General features: G+C 46.3%; 1 protein-coding gene across 1 annotated transcript in view; it reads left to right on the top strand.

Annotated features, from left to right (window-relative positions):
* The first annotated feature begins 3,780 nt into the window (after positions 1-3,780).
* The window catches only part of LOC112225909 (collagen alpha-1(I) chain), a 21,175-nt gene continuing 285 nt past the window's right edge, over positions 3,781-24,670 (top strand). Inside the window, exons 1-47 of the mRNA XM_024390040.2 lie at positions 3,781-3,996; positions 6,250-6,441; positions 6,968-6,990; positions 7,241-7,276; positions 8,439-8,531; positions 9,241-9,312; positions 9,809-9,853; positions 10,343-10,396; positions 10,917-10,970; positions 11,139-11,192; positions 11,392-11,445; positions 11,685-11,738; positions 11,841-11,885; positions 12,039-12,092; positions 12,693-12,737; positions 12,892-12,945; positions 13,466-13,564; positions 13,679-13,723; positions 13,873-13,971; positions 14,117-14,170; positions 14,368-14,475; positions 15,197-15,250; positions 15,412-15,510; positions 15,732-15,785; positions 15,919-16,017; positions 16,371-16,478; positions 16,770-16,823; positions 16,939-16,992; positions 17,197-17,241; positions 17,479-17,685; positions 17,898-18,059; positions 18,393-18,446; positions 18,712-18,819; positions 19,057-19,110; positions 19,235-19,288; positions 19,668-19,829; positions 19,998-20,105; positions 20,408-20,569; positions 20,786-20,893; positions 21,197-21,250; positions 21,368-21,475; positions 21,753-21,806; positions 21,942-22,049; positions 22,156-22,438; positions 22,679-22,869; positions 23,004-23,246; positions 23,630-24,670. The exon at positions 23,630-24,670 is cut by the window's right edge and continues 285 nt beyond it. Of these exons, the coding sequence (XP_024245808.1) occupies positions 3,915-3,996; positions 6,250-6,441; positions 6,968-6,990; positions 7,241-7,276; positions 8,439-8,531; positions 9,241-9,312; positions 9,809-9,853; positions 10,343-10,396; positions 10,917-10,970; positions 11,139-11,192; positions 11,392-11,445; positions 11,685-11,738; positions 11,841-11,885; positions 12,039-12,092; positions 12,693-12,737; positions 12,892-12,945; positions 13,466-13,564; positions 13,679-13,723; positions 13,873-13,971; positions 14,117-14,170; positions 14,368-14,475; positions 15,197-15,250; positions 15,412-15,510; positions 15,732-15,785; positions 15,919-16,017; positions 16,371-16,478; positions 16,770-16,823; positions 16,939-16,992; positions 17,197-17,241; positions 17,479-17,685; positions 17,898-18,059; positions 18,393-18,446; positions 18,712-18,819; positions 19,057-19,110; positions 19,235-19,288; positions 19,668-19,829; positions 19,998-20,105; positions 20,408-20,569; positions 20,786-20,893; positions 21,197-21,250; positions 21,368-21,475; positions 21,753-21,806; positions 21,942-22,049; positions 22,156-22,438; positions 22,679-22,869; positions 23,004-23,246; positions 23,630-23,776 (4,350 nt within the window). The 5' untranslated portion in view covers positions 3,781-3,914 and the 3' untranslated portion in view covers positions 23,777-24,670. The remainder of the gene's footprint in view (positions 3,997-6,249; positions 6,442-6,967; positions 6,991-7,240; positions 7,277-8,438; positions 8,532-9,240; positions 9,313-9,808; positions 9,854-10,342; positions 10,397-10,916; positions 10,971-11,138; positions 11,193-11,391; positions 11,446-11,684; positions 11,739-11,840; positions 11,886-12,038; positions 12,093-12,692; positions 12,738-12,891; positions 12,946-13,465; positions 13,565-13,678; positions 13,724-13,872; positions 13,972-14,116; positions 14,171-14,367; positions 14,476-15,196; positions 15,251-15,411; positions 15,511-15,731; positions 15,786-15,918; positions 16,018-16,370; positions 16,479-16,769; positions 16,824-16,938; positions 16,993-17,196; positions 17,242-17,478; positions 17,686-17,897; positions 18,060-18,392; positions 18,447-18,711; positions 18,820-19,056; positions 19,111-19,234; positions 19,289-19,667; positions 19,830-19,997; positions 20,106-20,407; positions 20,570-20,785; positions 20,894-21,196; positions 21,251-21,367; positions 21,476-21,752; positions 21,807-21,941; positions 22,050-22,155; positions 22,439-22,678; positions 22,870-23,003; positions 23,247-23,629) is intronic.

Genomic DNA, 24,670 nt, shown 5'->3' with positions numbered 1-24,670 from the left:
ACTACAGGACTGTTTAGCTAGCACAAACTGGAATATGTTCCGGGATTCATCCAATGCAACTGAGAAGTATACCACCTCGGTCACCGGCTTCATCAATAAGTGTCTATCGACGTCGTCCCCACAGTGACCGTACGTGCATATCCGAACCAGAAGCCATGGATTACAGGCAACATCCGCAACGAGCTAAATGCAATGAAGGAGCGGGACACTAATCCGGACTCTTAAAAAATCCTGCTACACCCTCAGACAAACCATGAAACAGGCAAAGCTTCAATACAGGACTAAGATTGAATCCTACTACACCGGCTCTGATGTGGCAGGGCTTGCAAACTATTATGGACTACAAAGGGAAACCCAGCTGCAAGCTGCCCAGTGACGCCAGCCTACCAGACGAGCTAAATGCCTTTTATGCTCGCTTCGAGGCAAGCAACACTAAAGCATGCATGAGAGCACCAGCTGCTCCGGACGTCGGTGTGATCACGCTCTCTGTAACCCGATCTGAGCAAGACCTTCAAACAGGTCAACATTCACAAAGCCGCGGTCCAGACGGATTACTTGGACGTGTACTCAAAGCATGCACCAACTGGCAAGTGTCTTCGCTGACATTTTCAACCTCTCCCTGACCGAGTCTGTAATTCACTGCCCTTTCCTACAAATTACCTCGCACATTGACTCGGTAACTCCCTGTATTATAGCCTCTTTATTGTTATTTTATTGTGTTACTTTTTATTTCTATTTCTTGAACTGCATTGATGGTTAAGGGCTTATAACTAAGCATTTCACAGTAAGATCGCTGACCTGTTGTATTCGGCGCATGTGACAAATACAATTTGATTTGACATACAGAGAGCTAAACCAAGGAAAGGGTCTTGAATTACAGGCTTGTAGTTTGAGGTTTTAATTTGAGATGTTTGACGCTTTTGCTTCTCAATAGTAGCCCTGTCACAACTCCGCCCTTAGCAAATTTTTCAGCGTAGGCAATATTTTGGGTATGCATTTCCCTCTGGAGACATTGGTGGCCATCCGCTCGCCATAACCACAATTTACAGGCAGGGCGTGAAGAGTTCCAGTAATTCCAAGGAGTGAGAGCAGACAACACTGTGGCTTTTGCGGTTTCACTTGACATTCATACTGCACGGCAAGTTTCAGCGATACTTATTTTCCACCATAATTTGCAAATAAATTCATTAAAAATCCTACAATGTGATTTTCTGGATTTTTTTTCCTCGTTTTGTCTGTCATAGTTGGAGTGTACATATGATGAAAATTACAGGCCTCTCTCATCTTTTTAAGTGGGAGAACTTGCACAATTGGTGGCTGACTAAATACTTTTTGCCCCACTGTACAAGCCAATCAAGGAAAAGGTGCACTATACGTAATTTTTTGAAATTGTATTTATTTTTTACCATTATTTAACTAGGCAAGTCCGTTAAGAACAAATTCTTATTTTACAGTAACCAATGCATAGTTGCAGTTCAGTCTTTGTTGTTTACCATTCAACATAAATATTCGGTCTTCCATCAAATTAAGTTTCTATTTTAATCTGCTAATCGACAAGTGACGCTTACATTGCATCATCAAAAATAAAGCAAGAAGGCTTACATTTACACATTATTAGGGTATTTTACGCACGTAAAAAAAGAATCACAAGACTACAATGAATTTCATTGATCATTGTAGAGATATAGCCTATCAAACATGCGGTTGGTCTGAGTGAAATTATCTTTAGGACGGATAATTTGGTCGTAACTGCCATCTCATTCCCACAATTGCCGGGTGGCTCGCCACTGGCCCTGTAGACTGTCATTGGACTGTACAGCAGTCCATCCTAAATGCCACATATCCAAATGGAGGGTTCATTCACGCAAAGCTAGCTCCCCTTTCTTACAGAATTTCCATCATTATGAGAAGCCAATCATGCCCCGTTCTGTTTTCAATAATGGTACAATGCACGTGTAATTTAGTTCCACATACACCTGATTCAGAACTCAAAATGATGAGGTGGCGCTTTCTATCTCAGAGAAAGCATTCCATCGTCATCCTCGTAAAAAAAAAGACAGACGCATTTCTTGGATAATGTGAAGGCATGTGATGTGAGAGAGGTTCAGAAGTGAAGGGAAAGAGCAGGGATGGGATTGAGTAGTTCTGCTCAAAGCTGCAACGTGTCTGCAGTGCAGAGAAAAGACTGCACTGATGCCAAAAACATTTTTTTTTTCTTAAGGAAGATGCAGGCGCGTCTATGGAGAGGTGTCTGTCTTTCTGTGCGTAATAATTACTTTATGGGCGTTACGGAGCAGTGCATCTGGCGACCTACAATTACACATTATTCACTAATATCTCATTGTATTTATTTGCTATATGTGCATGGATGTTGTATGAGACCTTCATCTGGGGAGTTAGGGTGCTTTTTGACTCTTTATAGCAGGACTAACAACAAACTTGAGACAAACGTCCTAAATAATTACATTATTTTTTCGTTTGGAAACGAATTCTTCCGTTGTGGAATTGCAGGGGAGTTTTCACATGTTTCAGTCATAACTTTTTTTGCGTGTTTATGTATGTGCACAGACGTTCTGCAGCATGCACATGACCAGTAGAAGTAGAAGAATTGACGGTTTCCATCCAGAAATAATCAGGTATATATTATTCAAACAGGCTATAACCAAGAGTTAATTGACGGTATTCTCCTCAGTCGACCTGTAGTGGGATTGATGCCAAAATGAAAGATGCGCTGGCAATCCACAGGCATTCAATTTTCCGATCTCTCATTCCACGTATACCTTCCGAAGCCGATCCCATATCGCATGAACTATACTATGAACAAATGTGAAACAAAAACGTACAATTCCAGGCAAAATAGTACTATTACCTAAACTGTGAGTTTCCAATGTGCCAAATAACGACACTGTACACACTCTTCCCCTAAACTGTAGCCCAGTAAGGCCTAGCAGCCATCCTTTCATCAAATCAAGATCCTTATCGATACGATTGGCTGACATGCAATAAGTTATCGAAAGCCTGCACACCTCTCCCAATATGATCGGTCATAGAACTTCAAACCACGTTTACTACAAAAACTAAAATAGTCTTAGGAATACATTCGATAGTCTCTCACATCTGGATTCAATCGATAAGCAATTTCACCTTAAACAAAAAATGTAGGCAAACGTTTCCGATGGCTACATTTCGATCAGAAATATCCTAGGCCGAGACACAGATGTACAGGCCTGCTAAACAACAGCCAATCCATCCCCACAGAATAATAAAATGGCAACGAAACCACAGCTCCTGAGGGAACAGTGCATATGCCCAATGTAGTGTCCACGTTGATGTGGCACCTTTTACGCGTAAAAGTAAGACTGTGCTACAACTGCAAAGCATTCAATATTGACAACAAAATAACATCTGCCTGGAAACACACAAGTGGGGTAAGGCACATAATTTAAGTCCCTTTCCTGTGCACAGCTCGTTTCTATTTAATTGCAACCCTGAAGAATCTACCGACAGTGAGCTAGCTATCCGGGCACTCCTCGCCAATAGACTATTGGATGTCATGGCCTGTCGTCTGTCTAAGCCGGGATAAGGGATGGTTTTTTACAAAACCTCCACCTTTTCTAAAAAATATCAAGTTTCCTGAGACTTTAAGGTGAAAAATGTGTCTACGACACCCCCTTTCCACTGATGGAAGGAGGGACTTTTTTTTAATGAACATGAGCATGCTGGTGTGGCCAGCACCTCCCCAAAAGTTTGGAATATAAAAGGCAGGGCAAGAAGTTTCTATAGGCAGTAGGGAGTTTTCTGCGGGGTCTGGATTGGAAATACAGAGGACTGGACCCTACTTGTATGATTGGAGTCTAACGGAAAAAATAACTTCCCCCCTCGCCTCAAAGAGTCTACATGTCTAATATTTAGACATGTTCAGCTTTGTGGATATTCGGTTAGCGCTGTTGCTCAGCGCAACAGTGCTTTTGGCAAGAGGACAAGGCGAGGACGATCGTAAGTGTCAATTCTGAGTCTATCCTTGCCTCTGGTATCTATTGTCTTAACGAAGTTGATATGGAAAGACTGGGTTGAAGGAGAAAGGTGGTTTTAAGCCATTCTGATTCATGTGCAAATTGGGATACATTTCTATTCTTTATCTGTGGTAAATGTTTATTGACTGGTTAACTGTTCTTTTTTTGTGTGTGGGATTCATAAGGATAGCCTACCTCTTGCAGCTTGAGCAGAGTGTATGCGCATCATTGCTTGTGGGCCTTCTCACGCTTGATTGCGCGTGCCTTTGGAACGAGTTGGTACAGGTTCCAAGGCTTTCTCTTCCACTCGTAATTTGATGCCCTGGAGGTACATTTTAACAGCTGGAAATATTTCAACGCATGTAAGGGATAGAGGGGAAGGCTACATGGCATGCCAACTCTGTGCCCATTGGATTGAGTGGAATTGAATGGGCCTGTATGGCTCAACAGTCTGGAAATAAAGGATAAAGTTATTCAGTTGGTTATGGAGGAATAATTCATAGCCCGAGGCTAAATGTCAGCCATGTAGAAAAGGAACGGGGTCAATCCTGAACGAGGGTAATCTTGAGCCTCGAGTTTTTCTCAATGGAATATATCCTAGTATACAGTCATTCATCACAGGTATATTTTTACTTTTGTGGAAAGAATACAGTGACCTACACGTTGAAGGAGAGGACAAAGCATCATCGTGCGCAACTTCCTTTGAATAGTTTCATGCTCAGTTATTTGGCATAGGTAGCTACTTACAGAAAGTGTATTCAACATAGAGATAAAGTATAAGAACCTAAATGCATTACCTATAGACAAACTACATAAAATCCGTTTTAAGTTATTGGCTGTATGGTGTCACCCTACACTTGAGTATAGGGTTTCTAGTTGCATCTGGGGCGTACAGATGTGCAAATTCGCTCTACGGCCCTGTAGCGCCACCATGTGGTTCTGAAATGCAACTCCACCAACATTTCAATGTTTTCGAAGCGCCCCCTACCATTCCCTTTCATTTTTTTTAAATAATTGAAAACACATTCCGACTTCGGAAACTTTCCACTGAGGTATAAACGCTGGTGGTTGCCAAACCGATAGTTTTCAGTTATTTCAGCAGCGTTTGGAGGACAGCATTGACAACGTGGACCTTTTCCACTGACTGTTTCGCCCTCTACAGTCAAATTGTAGCAACTCCTGTGGACCAACATTGCTGGTTTGGACACAGGTAGTCGGGCCAACGGCTAAACGAAGACCACAAATTCGCCACCTATATAATATCGGCTATTTAGGCCTAGTTCAAGCTCAAAACAAATTTTCAGAGGTAGTCAAGCCTGATGATTATACTACAAAGCCGGATCAATTAGTTAGCCATCTAACTTTAATAAAATAAACAAATACTTATTAATTTTTTTAATGATGCAGAAAAGCAATAAGTTATTTCAGAATTTTTAGTAAGTTATCCGGGTAACTAATTGATCCTACTTTGTAGTATACCCCTCAGGGCTTACTATTTTGCGGGTGGGTATAATTTGTCGATAGTTAAAACAGGAATCTGTTCCAAAAACAGGATGCCAAAAGACAACGCATACAAAGTAGCATGATCAATTCACTTAGCTAACTAGCTGCCGAATAGGCATCAACTCACCACGTAGCTTATTTCTTAATGTTTGTCCATAGGCTACCAGAGTGAGGACAGACATTTTTCGGAATAAACATACTGAGTGAAAACGTTGTTTGTTGGCAACCTTGTTATTTACGACGTTTTTGTAACATATTCCTGTTGGAACGTACCACAAATTATACCCACCCCTATTTTATATTTCAAAAATATTTGTCAACATAAATGTAGGAAATAGACTTCACTTTAATCTTTTCCCAGGCCTTCTGCCCTGTTGTTCATTCCAATCAAGGCATTACAAATACATGTGTCATTTAGCGCAGCTTTTCTTAACTCCAGTCCATGAGTACCACCGCCAGCACACATTTTTGTTGTTTCCGCTGACTAACTCACATGAATGAAATCAGATGAGCTCGTCTGGGGCTACAACGAAAAGGCGTACTGTGGAGGTAATCAAGGACTGGAGTTAGGGAACGCTGATTGAGCAGACACTCTTATCCAGAGCGACTTGGTGAGTACATACATTTTCGTATGCATCACCTGGTCAAGGTGTCATCACATGGGCATCCGTGCCTTCTAGGTCGACATTGAAGGCAAGCGTTCTAAACTATTTCATCTCTGCATCTTTCTCAGGCACCGCCGGCAGCTGTACGTTGGACGGTCAATTCTACAACGACAGAGATGTCTGGAAACCCGAGCCATGCCAGATCTGCGTGTGCGACAGCGGCACCGTCATGTGCGACGAAGTTATCTGCGAGGACACATCCGACTGCCCCAATCCAGTGATCCCCCACGACGAATGCTGCCCCATCTGCCCCGACGACGGTACGCCGATTTCCTCCCGACGCAACGTTCACGAAGTTTACCTTACAGGCGCAGGCACTCTCAGAATCAGTTTTGACTCGTTTTTCGAGGCTTCAGAGGGACTGTTCGGCTTGTACTTTTAAGGGGTTCGACAGCATTTTATGGATGGCCAATGAGGAATAAACTTGGATTTACCTTTATTCCAATCACACCAGTCATTTTTTCCCCCTTTTCCTCCGAAATGGGATGGGATACTATTCAGTGCTTCAGGCACATATAATGTGCATGTCCAGTCTGGTGCCACTGCCACCTCCTAACTACCTTTGGCCTTCCTTTCAACTTTGACCCAGTCTCAAATTGGGACTTTGTGTACATTTTCACTAGGCCTAGTTCAGACATTGTCGTCCCCTATTAGTTCTAAATCTAATAACATTGGCCTTATGTACAATTTAAATGCACCCTACAAATATTTTATTTGTTTACTGTTCAGACTATTTCAGATATTTCACATTTGAATCTAATTGTTGTTTTTCTGTTGCTACCATAGGCTTCCAGGAGCCAAAGGTTGAGGTAAATATGAAATTATGATCCTTATTGTTATTAACTATTAGATAAGGCTATTATAATTAGATTTGATATTATTGTTAACGTTTAAAGTGTACTTTTATATGTTTTATTTTTATTGTTGATTCATTATAAATACATCATTGCAACAAAACTATTTTATCTTGCACTGCAAAACTAGTAAGGCCATGGCACAATAAGAACCACATCTTCAAGTGCAACCACAACCTAATGCTGCTGTTTCCCCGTCAAATAGGGACCCCAGGGTGATCGTGGAGCCAAGGGAGAGCCAGTACGTTTCACTTCCTTATTCCTAGCATGCTTTTGTATTCACTTCCTGTCGGGCCAAAACCTGACAAACATGAGATGCGTGCAAAACGTTAAAGTCACAGCCCTTTCACTAATCCTCCATTGATAGAGGTGTGTGGAGGTTAAAGGTTTGCACCTATATCCCAAGGTTAGGATTTGGCCCTTATGTTTCTGGTGTCTTTTTGGACTTGCGTGCCTCTTGTCTCAGTTTTAAAGGACAGGCCTAGCATCTTGCACACATCACTCATAATGACTGTTGTACTAGCTCGTTAGTACTCATAGCAGAGTTTTGGCCCATAAGATATTAGCTATTAGTAGATTCCGTTTTTTTATGTTGGTAATGTCTGACATGGGGTTAGATTATAATCGAAGGTAATGGATAAACCTGTACATCCAGAGTCTTTGGAGTTTACCAGAGGAGCTAATTGGCTAAATAGTCGACCACCATCTTCCTTCTTTAAATCTCAATTCATGTTTTTCCAATGGGTATAGATGTTTTACCTTCATCCAAGCCCAACCTGTCTAGATACCCATTTGGTGACTAGTATTTTGAGATATGTGTGGATTTGTATTGGGCCACCAGTATATGCAGGTATATTGTGCATTCGTTGAACTAGAAATACAATTTCTTATCTTGAATAGTTCTACTCCATTTCAAATGAATTTGAAGAATAATGTGGTGCTCACAATATCTGCAACAGTGACTGGTTGGGCCCTAACCAAGTACTTGAAGTGGGTACAGTGTGGTGTTCCAATCTTCATGACTTAAGGTACTTGTCTTGTAACTGAGACCATGCGTGTCATTTCATCTCCGATTCATTGGATGGATGGATGGACTGACAAACAGACTGGTAGATAATTATATGGTTGGATGAACAAAGAGATAGATTGATGTATGGAAGGACCGGTTGATAACTTGACTAATGTTCAAGTGATCTGAAGGTATTACAGGTATGACCCATCAATTTGCTTGTATTATACTAGGGGCCTATATGCCTCGAGTTCACCCCAAACCCAAGCCTATGTTAGCTTTTCCCTTGTCACTCTTCACTGATGCCTTATCCCCCATAGATAACAACAAAGCCATTTTCCCTGTTCACTATAGTTCATCACTAACCAGCTTCTCTCTCTTGTCTCTACTGCAGGGACCTGCTGGTTTCCCCGGCAACGATGGTATTCCCGGCCAGCCCGGCCTTCCTGGACCCCCAGGCCCCCCTGGACCCCCTGGTCTTGGCGGAGTAAGTCTCTCAGGCCAAGATGGACGTTTAGCCTCCTTAGCACTGACCCAGAGTCAGCTTTGACCCAGGTCAAATGGTTAAACGGTTATGCGTTGTACAGAGGAAACTGATCCTAGATCAGAGATTAGGGGCAGCTTCTGTTGGGGGTTAGTAACTTAGATTTAAAGAAAGTGAAGAAAGTGGCTAAGTCTGACAGCTGGGTGGAGATCACACCAACACCCTCTTATGATGTCACATATCTTAACCTCACTGATCTCCATGTAGTCTGGACAGGCTCCAAATACAGTGTTTGCGCAGTGAATACAACAGGAACTATTGTGCTATTCTATTCAGAATGGAAATCTCCAAATCATAATGATAAACCTCCCAAAAGAGTAGAGGCAAGAGCACGGGAGGTGTGGTACTAAGCTATCCTGGTTAGAGCGCAGTGCAGTTTGTATTTCAGCACCAGGGCAGGTGGACAGCACCCAGCCAGGAGTGGACAGGGAGGTAATGCCTAACACAGCTAGGAAACGCCAGAGAGGTAGTCACCCTGTAGATATGTAATGGATATGAACAGATCTGTCATTGATATGGACAGGCCTAGTGCCTTGCATTCTCTAGCCGGGTTAGGCACATCCATATACTCTATGTCGAGATCACTGTACTGTTCTCATGATTCCCAATACTGACTGACTGTAACACATCTCTACCTTGTGTCTCCCTATAGAACTTCTCCCCTCAGATGTCTGGTGGTTTTGATGAGAAGAGCGGCGGTGGTATGTCCATGCCCGGCCCCATGGTAAGGGCATAAAACGACACAGAGCCTGTTGGCCTAGTTGCATCACCTACTCGCGGTGGCCATGAGAGATTTGTGCTCAGCAGAAGTCCTGCAAATTGGCCTCTGTGGTACTCTATATGGCACAACAAATACTATCCCATAAAAAATCTTATGTACTTCCATATTCCATAAACGACTAGCACCACGCATTACATGTTTGAGATATCTGCATAAACTTTGACTCTTCCTACTTTGTCACTTCAATAATAGCATCAATTCCCCTGTTACCACTGTGTAGATGCCTTGAAAGGTTACTGATGCCACTATTCTAATATCACTCTTCATGGTGCGACTGTTGAGCATTAGAATGTATACTTTTGGAGGACTTTAACCCTCGCCCACCCAACCTTTGGTTGATCCTTTGGTCAGTTGGCTCCTTCTCAAATATATTCTAATGGGAAGACTGATGTGATTGGTCAATAATTTACTGATCGTTTCTTTGCCTTTTGATTGACAGGGCCCCATGGGTCCCCGTGGTCCCCCAGGACCTCCTGGCTCAAGTGTAAGTATCCCTTCCCTTTGTGTTCTAGCTGTTTAAGTGACATTTGTCATGTAGGGGAAGAGACCTCGGGTCAAAGGTCAAAAAAGAGGTCCGTTTATGACTAGGTGAATCGCATGATGGGAGTTGAAGTTGCTCTCAAGTTGTTTAATTGTAGGTGTGTGTTTTTTTAAGCATATATGGCTGTATGTTAACTTGGTTTAATTTGATAGGTTCCTGACCATTTCTATTTAGTATCTGTTAAGTTCTTGTCATTTTATTTTTCATTTTAGTAAGCTGCTAGTCTGTCATTGGCTTTACTTAGTTGACTATTTGTATATATTTTTTTTTCTCCTTTTTTTTAAACTTTCAGTTTCAGTCTTCGATAACTATAATGACCGTGGGAATGTTTTACCCACAGGACTTATTGCCCGTTGTCAAAAAAACTAAACCATGTTTTTTTTTGGATGAATGAACATCAGTCTGACATGATTTCTTTGTCTCCCCCTATAGGGACCTCAGGGTTTCACTGGCCCCCCTGGTGAGCCTGGTGAGGCTGGTTCTTCTGTGAGTATCTCGTTCCGGAATATTCCAGAAAATGATACGCCACCACCTCAGTATCTGAATCCCTCATAAACACACACTTTGAGCTAAATTCTACGCCATATTCTGCAGGGCAATATAATGCCAAAAAGCAGAAAAATAGCTCAACATACAATGACTACACTTAAAAAAACTACTTCCAAACAACCTCCAGGCTACTAAACCACCCATTACCTGCTGCATAGGTCCTGCTCTATCCTGATGCTTGGAATGGAGTCAACTAAGGTCACAGGGTCACCAATATATGTTAATGTGCCCCCCCCTCGTGGTAGTATTTTGATTTAACTACCTATTAGGTAATCAAGTTTCTAGATGAATGACAGATGATCCTAGATTATTTCCATCACTGACAAATTGTAATAATATTTCTCATATCAAGGTAACTCTCTCTCTCGCACACACACACACACACACACACACACACACACACACACACACACACACATATACACAGCCTTCTCACCCAGGGGTTTATCTCTTACAGGGTCCCATGGGCCCCCGTGGTCCTGCTGGTCCCCCTGGCAAGAACGGAGATGATGTAAGTCACCAAGATATCCATAATTGAAATCAACCTATGTCCCAGGACAATTTCTGGGTAAGATATTCATAAAGGGGATGGATTTGGATCATCGTTTATTCCTCACCTTGTCTCCTCCTCTCCATCCCACTCTTTCCTTCCTTCCTACCCTCCTCTACTCCCATCCAGGGTGAGTCTGGCAAGCCTGGTCGCCCTGGTGAGCGTGGAGCTTCCGGCCCACAGGTGAGTCACAATGTCATTCTAATGTCACTCCATACTTCGTCCATACACTCAGTCTAGAACGTTAGTCTCAAGAGCAATAGCACCTAATAGTCAGACACCATGAGACATCTCATATACTTCAAGGAATGTTAAGCCATCAACTGCACTGATAACATGTCCCGTTATCTTTTTTTCCCTCTCTCTCTCTCTCTCTCTCCAGGGAGCTCGTGGATTCCCTGGAACCCCCGGCCTTCCCGGCATCAAGGGACACAGAGTGAGTCACCGCACCCCCAAACTGTCTTGGTAGATGTTGCTCTCCAGAACAGATCCAGGATCAGCTAAGCGTCTCCATGCCTAACCTTAATCATGAAGGGGATTGCACAATAAACTGATCTTGGACCAGTGTATGGTGTCAACATCAGCCTTTACTTCCCAAATAGCAGCAGTACAATCTGCCCTGTTTTCCTCCCCTCTAATATTGTCCTCCATCTCTCTCTCTACTTCCTTCTCTAGGGATTCAGCGGTCTTGACGGAGCTAAGGGAGAGTCTGGCCCTGCTGGACCCAAGGTGAGACCCCTTCTCGTCCATCTCTCCTGCTAATGTAGAAATCCCACATAATTCCCCTCGCTCAACCTCCCTTCACTGACCTGTCCATTTGTCCTTCCTCAGGGAGAGGGTGGTGCATCCGGGGAGAACGGAGCCGCTGGAGCCATGGTGAGTCCCACCCTCCATTTTTGTCAACAGTCCTACACAAGAAAATGAGTGTAGAGAGAAGATCACACTCATTTTTAGCATTCTGCAATACAGTAGCAATGTGAATGGCAGCCATGATTACTTACCGTGCCAATATCTGTCCCTCTCTTTTAGGGACCCCGTGGTCTGCCTGGTGAGAGAGGCCGTGCTGGTCCCAACGGAGCTGCTGTAAGTCAACCCCAAAACCACCCCCAGGAACCAGTGGTGGAACAAGTTCTCAATTGTCATACTTGAGTAAAAGTCAAGATACTTGAAAGTATTTTGACTTAAGTACTTTACACCACCCCCTGTAACCATAAACAAGGGGTGCACTATCACCATCACAACATAGTTATGAGAGACACTATTCCTGTAGCTCAAGGGTCATCTCGTTTCCCAAGCATTTTGCATATATTTCAGATGTTTACTGATCAGTCCAGGGCTAATTTGTTGGAAACAACCATTCTTACTCTCAATCTACAAAAGGCCTCACAACCTGATTTACTTGAATGCCCTATATTGTGGAACATAAGCATTGTACAGCCTTGTATACTGGCCTCAGTAGAAAGCCATATTTCACATGATCTTACAACTCAGTGTGTCAGTTATTTCGTTTTACAGTGTCATGTTGGATTCTGACATTGAAGGGTCAGCCATTTTGCTCGTTTACAATTGATGTTTATAGTTCAGCCATATTGGAATTGGACCCTGAAGGGGTGATGGCTAGTTGCATCTGACCCTGTTGTGCCTCTCTCTCTCTCTCTCTCTTTGTATCTTTCTCTCCTGCAGGGTGCTCGTGGTAACGATGGTGCTGCTGGTGCTGCTGGTCCTCCTGTAAGTACTGACGGCAGCTATCTATTCACACATAAACAGTACACAACCATCAACAGAAACATTTTGGTACACAAGCACACTTATGCAGTATTCATCATTTAGACTGTAACTCATTCCTCTCTCTCTCTCTCTCTCTTGTTTTCTTGTATTCTAGGGCCCCACTGGCCCCGCTGGTGCCCCTGGTTTCCCCGGTGGCCCTGGAGCCAAGGTAAGATGTCAACTTGCACCTATTTGTGTTCACACACCTGTATACCTCCTACCTTCTTACTGTCTATCCTCCACCCTCTACCCTCACCTCTAGCTCTTTCCCAGGGGGCAGTATTTGGAGAGGTAGATGAGATAAAAACATACATTACATCCATTCTAGCACAAAAAAAAGGCGGCAAACTACATCTGCCCCAAGTGACGAATCATCCTCTTTCTTTTATAGAACAGTTGTTGGGTTGGTGCTTATCTGAAGGATGACCCCTACAGGGGTCAAGTGGGGTCAGAGGTCACATTGATTTATATGGGGTCATGATGTGGACATAATTTAATTGAATGGCAGCATAGTACAGTACTACCATAAGGAAGTACTAGGGAGTAGGGTAGTACAGTACTAATACAGTAGTACTTAACTTGGTAGCAGTAGTACTACTAGAGTAGTACTTGTGTAGGGTAGCACTTAGAGTAGTACTAGTACAATATTAGTTCCAGGTTCTTACCCTGACCTATCTTCACCCCAACAGGGAGAGGTTGGTGCCCAGGGAGCTCGTGGTGGCGAGGGACCCCAGGGATCCCGTGGAGAGGCTGGTAACCCCGGACCCGCTGGCGCTGCTGGCCCCGCTGTGAGTCTCAGCTCTAGAAACCTCTAGTGAAATACACCTCTGGACTGCGTTGGAGACTTTGCTGTCCCTGTGAGAGACATTCCCCTCTAACCCGTTGGTTTGTGTCTCTTGTAGGGAAACAACGGTGCTGACGGAACCCCCGGTACCAAGGGTGCCCCTGTAAGTAGACACCTCCCCCACTCCTCACTGAACTAGCCATTTTAGTTGTCATTGGTTTGTCTATTTGCCAATATTGTTGTCACTGACTGGTCACTCAGTGATGATGAATCCAGGAAGTATAATGATGGTCTCTCTGCTGCCTCCTCCAGGGTTCTTCTGGTATTGCTGGTGCTCCTGGCTTCCCTGGACCCCGTGGACCCCCCGGACCCCAGGGTGCTGGTGGAGCTCCCGGACCCAAGGGTAACACTGTAAGTCCAGCTCTCTCTGACTTCCATCACTAGATATTGTACAAAAAATGTAAAATAAATATATGTTATCTTAATTTATATTGATGTTATAACTTGGTCAGAATGCACAGACCATTGAGTGTGGATTCTGATTTCTTCAACCTAGGGTGAGGTTGGTGCTAATGGAGCCAAAGGAGAGGCTGGTGCTAAGGGAGAGTCTGTAAGTACACCTTTTTACTTCCTCTTTGGTCAAATACGATCCACCAAGTCACCCATAGCACGTACTCTGTCCGCACATGCTCAGTCAGCAGTCCGTATGTGTTTGAACTCTACCACTGTACTGATCCACATCTCAGCACAATGCCTTGCCACCCTCCATTTCTCTGACCTTCATCTTGTTTCTTCTCCATTACCCAGGGCCCCGCTGGAGTCCAGGGACCCGCCGGCCCTGCTGGTGAGGAAGGCAAGCGAGGAGGCCGTGGTGAGCCCGGTGGTGCTGGTGCCCGTGGAGCCCCCGGCGAGCGCGTAAGTAACCCAGATAGTCACAGTGTCCCCTCTTCATCATACTGTTCTCCTGTCGTTTACACGTAGGCGCACCCCCCCCCCTTCCCCTTCTCTTTAGGAGAGAGAGAGGAGGAAGGTATGCTATAATAACGGAACTAGCCCGGTGTTAGAATCTGTTGACCAATATCTCCTTTTCACTGTCTTCCTATCTCCTACTTTTAGAATAGCACCCCCCGGCTTACTAAACTGTGTTGTAGTCCTCCAAATCTACAATACTCTTGCTCCACTGTCTTCCTATTCCAAAGAACCACCATTGCGTTACTGCCTCATACCCGTCAAAATGATATGATTCGAACCATCCAATATAATGCTTTAAATCAACTATAGGAACTGGGTCAGTAGGAGAGTGCTACACAAGAACTTGGGCATTTAGTCTTTTTATACATTGCTTACTTCCTCACAGTACAGCTAGTATTGGCACATGCATACACAATGATGATATCTATAGCACTATTCCATCACATAAATAATCACATTGACTTATGAATGCTTATCTCTTTTTGGAACCAATAGCTAGCTCATAACCTAATTTGGCCACCAGAGGGCTGTGATTGCTGAGCAGTAATGTAATGTTACTGAATGGCTGTGTTATGGTACTGAGGTATCAGGAATGTTGTGGTACTGACGGAGTGACAGACAGTGTTGTGGTATTGACCTGTGTTGTGTTTGTCGCCCCCTACAGGGTGCCCCTGGTAGCCGTGGTTTCCCTGGTTCTGATGGAGCTTCTGGCCCCAAGGTGACTACACACATATACCTGGAACATACACACATGTTCAAATGTATATACCACAGTTCACCTCCAAACGTTGCTACATGCTATGGCCAATAGCTAAGTATAGCAAACTCCTCTCTCCACCCTTCTCTTTCTATCTCTCTCTCTCTCTCCCTCCATAATAGGGTGGCCCTGGTGAGCGTGGTGGTGCCGGAGTTGCTGGAGCTAAGGGTAACACTGGTGAGCCTGGCCGCAATGGCGAGCCTGGTATGCCTGGATCCAAGGTGAGTTAGACAGGGGACCGGTCTCAGATCACAGGACCTTTTTGTTATACTTTACCATTGTTGGATTACTATTCAACAACTAATAGATACTATAAACATGAAACCAATATATTCATGTTAATATGGCATGTCAAGATGTGTATGCTGCCTATGTTATGTGCTTATGTTACGGTTGTTATGTGCCTGACCTTTGCCCTCTCACCTTTGCCCCCCATCTCTAGGGTATGACTGGTAGCCCTGGCAGCCCCGGTCCCGATGGCAAGACTGGCCCCTCTGTAAGTTCCTCAGCTACAGATTCACCTGACCCTCACGACACCAATTCAACGACACTGAAAGACACTGATGACCTATGGCTACTTCCACCGATTATCACTGTGGTCACTGACACTCTGCCCTCTCCTGTGACAGGGTGCCGGTGGTCAAGATGGTCGCCCCGGACCTCCCGGCCCCGTTGGAGCCAGAGGCCAGCCCGGAGTCATGGGATTCCCCGGACCTAAGGGAGCCGCAGTGAGTAACCCTTCTCTCTCATGCTGCTCTTATTCGGGCACAATCATTTACGGGCTATTTCGAGAAATGAGATCTGAAATTGAGAGGTAACCCAATGTATACAGTGGAGGCTGTTGAGGGGAGGAAGGCTTATAATAATGGCGGTGGAATGGAGTCAATGGAATGGTATCAAACATATGTGGTTGATACCATTCCATTGACTCCATTTCAGCCATTCCTATGAGCCGTTCTCACCTCATCAGCCTTCACTACAATGTATGACATAGTTGTCCATAGCCTAAAACCTAGGTTTCAGTATACAGAATTGCTCTCTGATGGGAAATGAGCTAATGGGTATTTGTCTTCCCCTGTAGGGTGAGGGTGGCAAGCCTGGTGAGAGAGGAGTCATGGGACCCGGTGGTGCTGTTGGTGCTCCCGGCAAGGATGGTGATGTTGGTGCTCCTGGTGCTCCCGGTGTTGCCGTAAGTACACTTCCACTCTCCAGCATCCCACAATGCTTCACTCCCATTCTCCCCAAAGCTTTGAGGACAACATTCTTCAGCATTACCTGCACTGCGTCACACTTGCACACAAGCAAACACTATCACTAATACAAGCCAGCATGGAATCTCCTAGGAGACTGCAAAACCACTCAGTTTGTGTTTCCTTACATGATATGGGGTTAACCCCATCACAACCAAGGTGTAGCACCCACCATTATGCCGGTCACACTGATTTTCCTAACCGACTCTTCTCCTCCTTCTCCTCCTCAGGGACCTTCTGGAGAACGAGGCGAACAGGGAGCCGGTGGCCCCCCTGGATTCCAGGTACAGCACTGAACTATGGGAAATGATCAGCACCTGACCAATCGCAGACCTCCTCCTACTTCAGGACCTCTGACCCTTGCCTCACCTGTCTCTCACTTGTCTCTTTGTATAACAGGGACTTCCAGGACCCCAAGGCGCTATTGGTGAGACTGGAAAGCCCGGAGAGCAGGTAAGAATACTACAGGACTGCAGCACCTTTGGTGTAGTCACTCGCTGCCCCATGCCTTGTCCTTGCTGCTCATTACTACATGACACTTGACTTCCTGTCAAGATTTGGGACTTGACGCAGCTGAACATTGAGCATCACAAATGCAGATCTCAAATCTCTAGTCGTAGTCTCTAATATCTTCTCTCTCTCTCTCTCTCTCTCTAGGGTCTTCCCGGTGAGGGTGGTGCCCCTGGTGCCGCTGGATCCAGAGTGAGTATCCCAGAATAATAATGGCATCACTTCCTGGGTGATGGACTGCTACAGCTACACTGTGGCCTAGCGACTTAGCCAAGCAAGGCAACGGCTAACAGCTGAAGCAGCAACAGACTAGCGCCCAGCTGACCCAGGCTAAAGACATTAGCATTGGTATCGATGACATCCTTCACCTTGTATACACGTGATGCTCCAGAACCAAAGCTGATGCCCTCTCTTCTCTCCGTACCCCAGGGTGACAGAGGTTTCCCCGGTGAGCGTGGTGCCCCTGGCCCATCTGGACCCGCTGGTGCCCGTGGCTCTCCAGGATCTGCTGGTAACGATGGTGGTAAGGGAGAGGCTGGTGCCGCAGGTGCCCCCGGTGGCCAAGGACCCCCTGGCCTGCAGGGAATGCCCGGAGAGCGTGGTGCTGGTGGTCTGCCAGGCCTGAAGGGAGACAGAGTGAGTACCGGTGTCCCACCCTTCACTTATCATCCTCCATGCCCAAATGCATGTTCATCAGTGGGCCTTGACTTCATACTTCTGTGGCACTCCGATCCATCCAAACTCCCACTTGCATTAACAGTGGACTTGACTGAGTCCAGAAAAAGCTCTCCTCTGTATCTGCATAACCCACAGCTTACAGTACTAATTCAGCTGCTCTTGTGTCACAGGGTGACCAAGGAGCCAAGGGTGCTGATGGCGCCGGTGGTAAGGATGGCGTCCGTGGTATGACTGGCCCCATTGGACCCAACGGCCCTGCTGGATCTCCTGGTGACAAGGGAGAGACTGGCGCTCCTGGACCTGGTGGACCTTCTGGTGCCCGTGGTGCACCTGTGAGTACCTCCGTCCCACCCGGTTCCCACCTCGCCACAGACATGACACAAAAAGACCTAAAACAAATAGCTCCCCATGCATCCACGCCACAGGCCTCTCTCTATGGGAGTCAGTCTTGAAGCTTCAAATAGAGACCACGTCGCCACAATGCACGAAGAAAAGCTTAAATGGTGCCCGGAATGTACCGAGCACCAAAGCGAGGAATAAAGAATGAAACTTAAGTAGAAATTAAAGGTGTATAGAAGAGAGAACTGACCCACACTCATATGATGCTTGTCCCCGACCTTTAACACACCCCTGACCTGACTACCCCTAACCTTCTCCTCTCCCAGGGTGAGCGCGGTGAGTCTGGCGCCCCTGGACCCGCTGGATTCGCTGGGCCTCCTGTAAGTACACACACACACACACCTCTTTACCTGTCCTCAATTCACACAGAAATTGGCCTCAATTCACACAGAAATCAGTTGCCAATTAAAACGGACGTGGGGTGTCAATCAAGATGACGACTCGCAACATCTTGCACACTATGGCGATTCTAAATTGATTTCATTGGCATTAAATGAGACGGGCTTCTCCTACCATAGCAGCCAGTCTAGATGAACCGCCACACTAATCTGCTCTGCATTCACTCAATTACTTCTTCTCCTTCAGGGTGGTGACGGTCAGCCTGGTGCTAAGGGAGAGGCTGGAGATAACGGTGCCAAGGGTGACGGTGGTGCTCAGGGACCCGCTGGACCTACAGGAGCCCCTGGACCTCAGGTATAACACGTGGGACTGACCACTGGGTACCCACCCTGGACCATCTTAAATGGTCCTCTGTAAGCTCAATTGGTAGAGCATGGCAGTTGCAATGCCAGGCTAGTGGGTTTCGATTCCCGGGATGACCCATATGTAAAATGTGTGCATGCATGACTGTACGTCGCTGTAATACATCGTATTACAGAGGTGTTTGTATTGCTCTTGCTTACGGACTGAAGCACTGCTGTATCCACACAGGGTCCCGCTGGAAACACCGGAGCTAAGGGCGCCCGTGGTGCTGCTGGTCCCCCTGTAAGTAGCTTTGTATCTTATCCTCTCACCTGTCTGACTGTAAAAGATGGCGTTTGTAAAGTAGTATCATGCTTCCCAATCTGATACAACTAGGTTGACCAGTGGCTCTCTTTTCTCTCTGTAGGGTGCCACTGGTTTCCCCGGTGCTGCTGGTAGAGTTGGACCTCCTGGCCCATCTGTAAGTACTTCTTTCTCCACCACCATTCCATTCACACTGAACCATGCCCATCCTCCATCAGTATGCCAGTCAATACCTTGGCTGTGGCCATAGGTTCCAGATTCAACCATAGGCTAACACTAAGCAAGCGAACGGCTCGATGACAGCTTAAAACAGCAATCCCACAATACAACAGCACAACTATCAAGACAACATATTATTGTGCAACCAACCCAAGACACAATGGCATTGCCTGATGCCCAAACAAGCATCTAGCTAGGCGTTAGCTTAGCATGTAGCTGATCACAATACGGTCATTGATAACAGCCAATGATACTGGTGTATTCGGTCAACTTCGGGCTGCATCTCATACTCAACCATCCTCTCCTCTTTCTTTCAGGGCAACAACGGACCCCCCGGACCCCCAGGCCCTGGTGGAAAGGAAGGACAGAAGGGTAACCGTGGTGAGACTGGCCCCGCCGGTCGTCCTGGTGAGCTCGGCGCTGCCGGACCCCCTGGTGCCCAGGGAGAGAAGGGACAGCCTGGTGGAGATGGTCCCAATGTAAGTACCCCTTTGTTAGGGCCGTCACCGTTACCCTAACAAAGTAACACTCTGACCCCTACACTGACAAGCCAGAACAATACGAATACTCCTTTTGGAGTACACCTGTAACACACGCCGCTGGAGTTGAGGTCTGACGCCTCGATGATCTCTCTTTCTCTCCTACAGGGACCCTCTGGAACTCCCGGACCTCAGGGTATTGGTGGACAGCGTGGTATTGTTGGTCTGCCCGGACAGAGGGGCGAGCGCGGTTTCCCCGGCCTCGCCGGACAACTGGTCAGTGCTGTAGAGAGCTAGTTGTAGAACTTCACGTTAAATGCTGTTAGGCTTTTGCAGAGGAGACTAAGTTCATGGTTGAGATCCCTAGTTTTTCAATAAGGCAGTGATTGGATAGTCTACAAGCCTGCCGCAATGATGCTAAAGGCCCTCTGTGCTAGCTCTGCCAAGATGGCAGCCGACAAGTGCAATGCTCTTGCAGTAGCTTATTCATACAGTTAAGTCGCCATTGCTCTACTTCAGTCGTGGTTACTCTCGTGTTGTGGTTGAGATCTAACCCTGTTCTCTGTTTCCTGCTTTAGGGAGAGCCTGGCAAGCAGGGACCTGGTGGCCCCTCTGGTGAGCGTGGACCCCCCGGACCCATGGGACCCCCTGGACTGGCTGGAGCACCCGGTGAGTCTGGTCGCGAGGGAACTCCTGGTAACGAGGGATCTTCTGGTCGCGATGGTGCTGCTGGACCCAAGGTGAGAGCTCTGCTCATACACATGTCCTCAAGACAGATTCAACCCTTCACTTTGGGAACCAGCCTGTTGGTATACTGTAGACAATCTACACTGGGCACCATTACACAACTACTTGCATGGCTGAAATAGGCATCACATACTGTAATGTATTGGGATCATGTCCAGGAGGTTGATCTTCTCTTGGCCCGTCTCTGTTCCTCTTTGTCCTGCCTATAGGGAGAGCGTGGTGAGTCTGGTGCCGCTGGTGCTTCCGGTGCCCCCGGACCCCCTGGTGCCCCTGGACCCGTTGGCCCTGCTGGAAAGTCTGGTGACCGTGGAGAGTCTGTAAGTGTCCAGATCCTCCACCATTACTCCCTTAGAATGACGAGGAATACATAACTGGGCGGCAATTCAGACTTGATAATGTTCAGAGACCTTACTGCATGTTAAACTGTTGTAGCCTCAAAATGGCTGCCTATTGCAAACTAGTTAAGGCTGTAGAAGGGGTTGAGGGCTTTGTTTGCAGTGCTGTTAGAATACAGCATATACTGGAGGTTTCTAGTAGTTGAGCTACATAGCCTTCATGACATGCCAGTTGGGATTATCAATGGAATTGATTGTCATAATCTCTTTTTCTCTCTCCTTCAGGGTCCTGCTGGCCCCGCTGGTATTGCTGGCCCTGCTGGTCCCCGTGGCTCATCAGTACGTGTATACTCCATCACAGACTCATAAAACCATCACGAGGAACACAATATCCACTCTTCCACTCTGAGTCTGAGGAAAGGGTATACTGAACACACCTGTCCTTTTCTCACCCAGGGACCCGCTGGAGCTCGTGGAGACAAGGGAGAGGCTGGCGAGGCTGGAGAGAGAGGCATGAAGGGACATAGAGGATTCACTGGCATGCAGGGACCCTCTGGCCCCTCTGTGAGTACCCCTGCTGATTACAAATCGACAATAATAACGACACACAAGTGACTCCAGCAGAAACAAGGGAAATGTCTACCCTTTATCCACATGCAGTACACCATAAATGGCTAGATTCGGACATGCCCGCAAAAGGCACAGGGGAAGAGATATATCTGCATGAAGCCGAGATATCACAAAACCTAGCAAGTGGGTGGGTGGGGGGCAAATCAACCTTCTCCCTGTAATATTGTTGTTTGATATAACAGGCACCTAAATCTATTGTTTCTGCCCATAGGGACCATCTGGAGAGTCAGGACCTGCTGGAGCCTCTGGCCCCGCTGGACCTAGAGTGAGTATGACCTACATTACGACAACGGTCACACAACTATCAGCACAACGTTCCGACTGTGGATCACTTCTCTGGTGACAATATGACGTGGATAGTCCACACTGTCGTATTAAACTATGGCTCTCCCTACACTAGGGACCTTCTGGATCTGCTGGTGCCGCCGGTAAGGATGGTATGAGCGGTCTGCCCGGCCCCATCGGACCTCCCGGACCCCGTGGTCGCTCTGGAGAGATGGGACCCTCTGTAAGTCACATCAACCACTTCAAAAATCAATATATTTTGCTCCTTGTACTCTTCTTATTCTTCTTTACATCCTATCTTGGTTGGCCTTTGCTTCCTCCACATATAGGGACCCCCTGGCCCTCCCGGTCCCCCTGGCCCCCCCGGACCTCCCGGCGGTGGATTCGACATGGGCTTCATTGCTCAGCCCGCTCAGGAGAAGGCCCCCGATCCCTTCCGTCACTTCCGCGCCGACGACGCCAACGTGATGCGCGACCGCGACCTGGAGGTTGACACCACTCTCAAGAGCCTGAGCCAGCAGATTGAGAACATCCGCTCTCCCGAGGGCACCAAGAAGAACCCCGCCCGCACCTGCAGAGACCTGAAGATGTGCCACCCCGACTGGAAGAGCGGTGAGTCATAGACCCATTCTTGACTACAGTTGCTCGCTCCTCGTTAGTCAAGAAAGTGCTTGGCTTTGAGGAAAGCATGGAGCTGTATTGGTTCTGTCAAGCTTTAGCATAGGGTGTAAAGACGTCTTCAGTAGACACATGCTCTTTGAGTTTCTGGTGAGTCTTGCTGTCCGTGTAGTCTCTTTACAACAACAATCACATTGGATATTCTTGACGCGATCCACTCTTTTCTCCATGTAGGCGAGTACTGGATCGACCCCGACCAGGGCTGCACCCAGGATGCCATCAAGGTTTACTGCAACATGGAGACCGGCGAGACCTGCGTCTACCCCACCGAGGCAGAAATCCCCAAGAAGAGCTGGTACACCAGCAAGAACATCAAGGAGAAGAAGCACGTCTGGTTCGGCGAGGCAATGACCGATGGCTTCCAGGTGAGAACCTCGGAGCCACAAACTGGGCTTGTTGAGAAAAGAGGACCATAATCGCACCATTCTCTGGGATGATGAGTCCTTGATGCTAACTCCAAACCATGCTAACTCTTATCTCTTTCTCCTTTCCCTCACAGTTCGAGTATGGCAGCGAGGGTTCCAGCGCTCAGGATGTTAACATCCAGCTGACCTTCCTGCGCCTTATGGCCACTGAGGCCAGCCAGAACATCACATACCACTGCAAGAACAGCATCGCCTACATGGACCAGCAGTCCGGCAACCTCAAGAAGTCCCTGCTGCTCCAGGGCTCCAACGAGATCGAGATCAGAGCCGAGGGCAACAGCCGCTTCACATACAGCGTCACCGAGGACGGCTGCACGGTGAGTCCTCCTTCCTCCTGTTACATACAGCAGAGAGTATCTTAGCCTGTGTCCGCTCAGGGACTTCTCTAGAAAGAATCCTTCCTCTCGGGAATGGTTCAAGAGAGAATTCTCTCCTCTTGAAGAGGTAGTTGATGTAAGACTGTGGGTATGAGCAGCGGTAATCTTGTTAAGGTGAAATTGTAAAGGGCTTTTGGGATTATGGTGTTGGTATAGGACAAGCAGATGAGGGATTAATGTGACGGGCTTTGTGATAGTATCTGAGATGTTATTCCTCATAACTCGAAAGGGTAAATGGGGAGGTCAGGGAATGATTTCAATGGATCAGGAAATGCAACTATGGATTCTGATTGTGCTGTTTTCATCTCATTTTCTCATCACAGTCGCACACCGGTGCATGGGGCAAGACAGTCATCGACTACAAGACAACGAAAACATCCCGTCTGCCTATTATTGACATCGCTCCTATGGACGTTGGTGCACCCAATCAGGAATTTGGCATTGAAGTTGGCCCAGTCTGCTTCTTGTAAAAAAGAAATCTGGACTTGAAATTGTTTGTGTATGTTTTTTTTCTAGCAGTCATCCCTCTCAACCTTTTTCTATGCATTTAAAAAAGAAACTAGAGTTTCATTTGGCTGTTCAAATGGTCCACTTGCTTAAAAACTGCACTTCTGAAGACAGTGGTTGTGTGTCATCAAGCTTTTTTGGGACCACTATTACCACCACCATCAACACCGAGGACACTTTAGAAGACTCAATGGTTTTACTGGCAAAAAGAAAATAATATATACTTGTAAAGTGTAAAATCCCCCCTGGAGTTTGACAGAAAAAACATCCCAGATACAGGTGACTTTTTTTTACCACTGCGGAAGGACAATGAAAAATAAAATAAAATGCTTTGTACCACTTTCAGGTGATGTCAAATAAATCTTAAAAATGACAGTGAAGTGTCTTGTTGTTGTACTCACCTGTAGAAGCAGTTGTTGTTCCTTCTGAAGTCACTCGAAAGCAGCATTAAAGGCATGGGTTCAACTTATTTTTTAATCTTATGGCTACCTCAAAAAGGAAATCCACGTTACCCAGTGTTAGTGAACCCCAGGTTAGATTTTACACGGCAGAAGTATGTTTGAAAGTAACAGCTGCAAAAGGTGCTATTCTTCATGAGGTCCTGTCAATGGAGGGTGATCGAAATTGTGCTACTATGTTGTCATTCTTGCTTGCAGGACCTTAGGTGCTAAATTAGCAGATTATCTTGATGTCAGTCGTACAAAGATGTTTCAAGTGTTGGCTAAGATCTCTGCAACAGAGGCATAGCAAGAGGTATACTGTAGCTGAGATGCACACGGTCCTGTCTAGTGTAGAATGAGCAGGTGGATTTGTTGTCTGTTTTGTTTTTAACATCTTTGACACTTTTTGGTTGTTGT

The sequence above is a fragment of the Oncorhynchus tshawytscha genome, linkage group LG27, assembly GCF_018296145.1.
Source record: "Oncorhynchus tshawytscha isolate Ot180627B linkage group LG27, Otsh_v2.0, whole genome shotgun sequence".
Lineage (NCBI taxonomy): Eukaryota > Metazoa > Chordata > Actinopteri > Salmoniformes > Salmonidae > Oncorhynchus > Oncorhynchus tshawytscha.
Note: the sequence above shows the minus strand (reverse complement) of the source record. Positions and strands in the feature narration are given on the sequence as shown.